The 5267-nt window shown below is 35.9% G+C and overlaps 1 protein-coding gene across 1 annotated transcript; it reads left to right on the plus strand.

Moving 5' to 3' along the window:
• The first annotated feature begins 1898 nt into the window (after positions 1 to 1898).
• LOC140334600 (hemoglobin subunit alpha-3-like) lies at positions 1899 to 3601 on the plus strand. Its single transcript, XM_072416848.1, has 3 exons — positions 1899 to 1993; positions 2621 to 2825; positions 3473 to 3601. Exons 1-3 carry the CDS (start codon positions 1899 to 1901, stop codon positions 3599 to 3601), a joined length of 429 nt encoding a protein of 142 aa, XP_072272949.1.
• Positions 3602 to 5267: the final 1666 nt, after the last annotated feature.

The raw sequence follows: 5267 nt of genomic DNA on the forward strand, positions 1-5267 counted from the left end.
TCTGGACATTTCTTATCCACCTAGTGAATTTTCATTATTCTTGCAAGATCCCCATTTTAGTGGTCCCATACTATAACCCATCTTGGGGTCTTATCCTATCATAATTTGCAGGTTTGTATTATCTGAACTAATTGCCCCTTTAACAAGATGCATTTATTTTATTTATGACAATGGTCTCAGAAGTGTCATATTTGGTTTAGTCACATTTTAGTTAATAAAATGGATATCTTACTTTAGTTTCAATACCTCATCCTATTTTAGTTGTACTGCAACTTGGAAATTTTCTTCCCCAAGTTGGAACTGCAGTATTGCCATCTGTATGGGCTTTCTCGTGTCCCATTTTGAAGCTTCTTTGCTGTATAAGACTGGACCTTTCACCAGTATATAAAGTTGCCTGAATCAAGAGAGAACTCCATATCCCTTATCCTCACCCCCATCCCTCCCTTGAATACCAATGAATTGCAATTCTTCTTCTGGTGCCTTTTTTTCTTACTCATCTTCGAATATTGACCTAGCTCTCAGTTCTTTAAAGATATAGCCTGACGCTTTTTTCCACCTGGATTGCAAGCTTGTTCTTTCTTTCTTTGGGGTTACTCAAGTATCTTCCCAGTGCTTTCCTTAATGTAGCATCAAATTGGACATTTTTCCAGAGGATCCCCCATTTTTCCCCAATAGTTTTTAAAGACATTAAGATAATATATTCTGTGCAGCACAGGAGAAAACTTTTAGGATTTTGTTCCATTAGTACCAGTGTCCACCCCAACCTCATAGGATATTTCTTCAGGTTTTGGAACCCTGCTGGAGGTTTGGTAATGAGATGGGCACTATGTTGCACATATGGCAGACATGCCCTCTGATTACCCTAATCTGGTCTTTATAACAGTGTGACAACCTCTTCTATACCTGTCTCCAGATATTGCTGTTCTATCCATGCTTCTGGGGTCCAGGTATGGCTTATTGCTTTGGAGATCCAATGTTGCTTCTGCTTTTTTGGAGTCATCAGAAGAAATGTCCCACCTGCTGAGTATGAACGATCTGGCAACTCAGATCCATGGCTGGAAGACAAAGCTCATGTGGGAACCTGGAAATTTTAGTAGAATTTTTGGGGGCCACTTTTGGGATGGACAGCCACCTCATAGTCCTTTTCCCTTTTGTTTGTTGTGACAATACCCCATATTGCTTGATACTAAGAATTACTGTTACATTGAAGTGATAATCCTTTCTCTATTTCACTTCATCTTTATATTTTAAATTCTTAACCTTTAACCATAACAACAACTACTTTTAGTAATGCTGATTCCAATGATATATGTGAATGAATAGATGCCGATAATATGATGATTTTATCATGAAGAAAACTAGAAAGGGTAGTGCATTATTTTAATAATTGAATGTGCGTCACAATGTTGCCAATACATAAATAATTGCAATGTTTTTTTTTCTTTAAAGTACAAAAATGTACCTGTTGTGCTGAAAACACAGTTTGAGTAAATACAGAATACCATCCTGACATTCATTTTCTTTACAGCTGACCTTTTAAAAAATTTGTACAAAGGCAGCACTTTTATATATATTTTCTAAATAATTGCAATGTTTTTTTTTCTTTAAAGTACAAAAAAGAACTTGTTGTGCTGAAAACACAGTTTGTGTAAATACAGAATACCATCCTGACATTCATTTTCTTTACAGCTGACCTTTTAAAAAATTAGTACAAAGGCAGCACTTTTCTATGACATAATCACATCTGATATGGTTGGGTGTTGCTTGGAACTGACCAATGGTGGTAGAATGGTGGAAGAAGTTGTGCCGACCATTCTTCTATAAAATGCTATCTAGCAAGCAAGGAGTTATAGTTTGTTTGGCCTTCACTTTTGGCAAACTCAAAAATCACCAGCAAAATGACTTTCTCCGATGCTGAGAAGGCTGCCATTGTGTCCATCTGGGGCAAAATTTCTGGAAATGTGAATGCTCTTGGTGCCGAAGCTTTGGAGAGGTAATGTACTAAAGTTTTTTAAATAGTTATTGTAAAGTTTTGTAGTCAGGACAACATAGAAAGACATTGTGCCATTTCTGAGTCTTATGGGCTGATACCAAGATTTTTCAGAGGCTGTTCAAAGAATCTTACAGAATTTATTAAAGTTCTCCAAGGCTGGAGAGAATACACTTTCGTCAGTGAAGCTGGGTAATCCAGCAAACCTGTAATAGATTTCCTAAAAGTCAAGCTTTTGTTAGCAAATGTTTCCAATCCTGGACCAGATCCATTCCAGATTTGCTGGATCACCCAGCTTTACTGTTGAAAGTGTATTCCCTCCAGCCTTGGAGAATTTTAATAAATCAGGGCCAATGTTTCAATGTGAGTAATTGATTCCCATCATTGAATATTTCAGGGAATGTCAGATATCCTGCTTGATAAATTGACCCCCTAAAGAGCAATTATAAATGATTTAAACTGTATGCTATCAATATATTACTTGTCCATTCAGAAGTGCAAATAGCACAATGCCTAGAGCAGCAAAACACGCTGGTTCATAGGTGTTATGCCACTTTGCACATCGTGTTTGTTCTTGAATTGTATGTGTAAACTACCATACCTCAACTAAATGTAAACTTTTCATCCCAGGCTTTTCCTAAGCTTCCCTCAGACCAAAACCTACTTCAGCCACTTTGACTTGAGCCATGGATCTGCTGATCTTCAGAGACATGGTGGCAAGGTCCTGGGTGCCCTTGGGGAGGCTGCCAAACATCTGGACAATTTGGACGCTGCCCTGGACAAAATCAGTGACCTGCATGCTTACAATCTGAGAGTGGACCCTGGAAACTTTGAGGTGATTAAAAATGATTCCATACAGAATAGTTATGTAATTAAAAATGTGTAATACCCAAAGTACTTATAGAGCAGTGAAGGGTAAAACCTCTATTAATAAAAGCTTGACAAACAGTTTATTCTTTCCCTGTTCTATCCAAAACATATCTTTACATATAGCATAATATCTTTAGATTTTGCAGTTTAGTCATTCATATTGTGAGCAACACATGGGGATTGCTGTTATGTCATTAGCAAAGAATTAAAATTCAGCATGTTTGCACAAGTTTTTTCAAATGCTGTCCATAAGGGCCAGGATGTGCTCACATCTTTGGCATTTCTCTAACAGTTATCTCTTAAGTTTCTGGAGATCATTTAAAAGCAAATGACTTTATATGCAAACACAGGCATGAGGACTGGAATTGGGCACCCTTGCAAGAGCTGTTAGAAAGTTACTCTTGAGTTTTTGCATCAATTTTCTTAACAACTTTCTTTTTTCACATTTAAGATGGGTAGTTAAAATTTATCAAACTGACAATTTTCAAATAAATTAGCATTGTGTTGGTATTTCGTCCAGAGAGATGTAAATCAATAAGAATAACCAATGTCTGCTTGATCTGTATATTTCATAGAGTTTTATACAATGACTAACAGACATTTGTTTTACAGCTTCTGTCTCACTGCATCCTGGTTGTTCTGGCCTCTCACTTCCCCAGTGAATTTGATGCCACTGTTCATGCTGCTTGGGACAAGTTCATCCATGCCGTCTCTGGTGTACTGACCTCCAAATACAGATAAAATCTGAACATCACTTTTAATTTTCATTTTGTAATAATTATGGCAAGAACCTGTGAATTTAGATAATATTTTAATAAAATGTATAAATAAAGAAATATTGTTTGTGCTCTTATATGCAAATTATTGTTCCAAGTATGGAATTCTAAATGCAATTCTAAACTCACAAAGGATTTGCTTTTGGGGCATGTTTCATATAATTAGCAACCTTCAATTCATTTCACAAAAAAACTAATTGACCTTGTATGTGCTAGATTTGTGTCTGTGCTTTATTTGTGAAATACACAACTAGGAGATCAAAAAGTCTTTCACTGAAACCTGCCATATGGGGTATGTCGAGCTTGTTTGTTGTATTTCATCAATGTTCACAGAAACCCTCAGACACTACCTTGCCACCCGCCGATTCCCAACTAAAGACAAACACACTAATATTAGTCAAATGTCCTGCAGGCTATGTAAAATTATTATTATTAATAATAAAAATTATAATATTAATAATAATAGTAATAATATTATTATTACCAATAGCAGTCCTTCACAATGACATGTTTTTTTCAATAACATCATAATAACATAATAATACCAAAGAAAACATAAAACATAGCAAAGTGAATAACAAAATCCTCATCAACAGAACACAACACAAATGTTTCTTACAGTTTTTGAGGGTTGCTGATCCTCAAAGGCATCCATAACACCAACTTGCGATCTGCGCCAACATAATAATGCTGCTTCCAGCCATACTATCCCGCAGCTCTTGAACAACATCAAACTACTCCAGACTATCCCAAACTAATCCTAAAAACTTGACCTCATTTTTGCTCACACCTTTTAGGAGACTTAACACCAAAGATGGGTCCCCAACCCCAATGATACTGACACCGAATGAAAATGAAACAATTGTATATACAGTACCAAATATTTATTATACATATATTTTTCTTTCTGTTTGTATTGTTGATAATCCAAATATTCACTGTTTATTATAACAATGGTCTGGTCTAATAAAGCAGATATTGCTCTGCAAGACGTGTTACTACCTAAAGATCATTACAGCCATGGCTTTCTAAACATTTTTATCATACTTGTACCTGGAAACAAACCTTTCTTCTGTACAAGAATCACTCTTTTTCTGGGTTTCGTTAACATTGTGTTAAGATCAACACTTGTTACTTTTGTGGACAATTCTTTGTGGATTTATATCTGGTTTTATATATGGTCATATGTTTCTGAAAATAAGTCTTAAATAAAGTTATGTAAATTTTTAATAATTATTTTGGTGTGGTTGAAATAAAAAAAGCCCCATTCAAGGTGCCTCAGGAGAATTCAGTGTGCCTGATTTATAAAAGATCTCCAAGGTTGGAGACGATACACTTTTATCAGTAAAGCTGGGTGATCCAGCAAACCTGGAATGGATTTCTTAAAAGTCATTTTCTATTTGTTAGCAAATGTTTTCAATTCTGGACCAAATCTATGCCAGATCTATGGCACCCCCAGCTTCACTGATGAAAGTGTATTCTCTCCAGCCTTGGAGAGCTTTAATAAATAAGACTGTAGAATCTTTCAGTAATCTCTTGCAGTGCGTTGTGGCTGATTAGGTTATGAAAGTATGTGAAACACTTTGCACATTCCTATGTCCAACCCTAACCTTAACAATCTTGCTGCCCTT

This window comes from Pyxicephalus adspersus, chromosome 7 (genome assembly GCF_032062135.1).
Source record: "Pyxicephalus adspersus chromosome 7, UCB_Pads_2.0, whole genome shotgun sequence".
In the NCBI taxonomy this organism is placed as follows: Eukaryota; Metazoa; Chordata; class Amphibia; order Anura; family Pyxicephalidae; genus Pyxicephalus; species Pyxicephalus adspersus.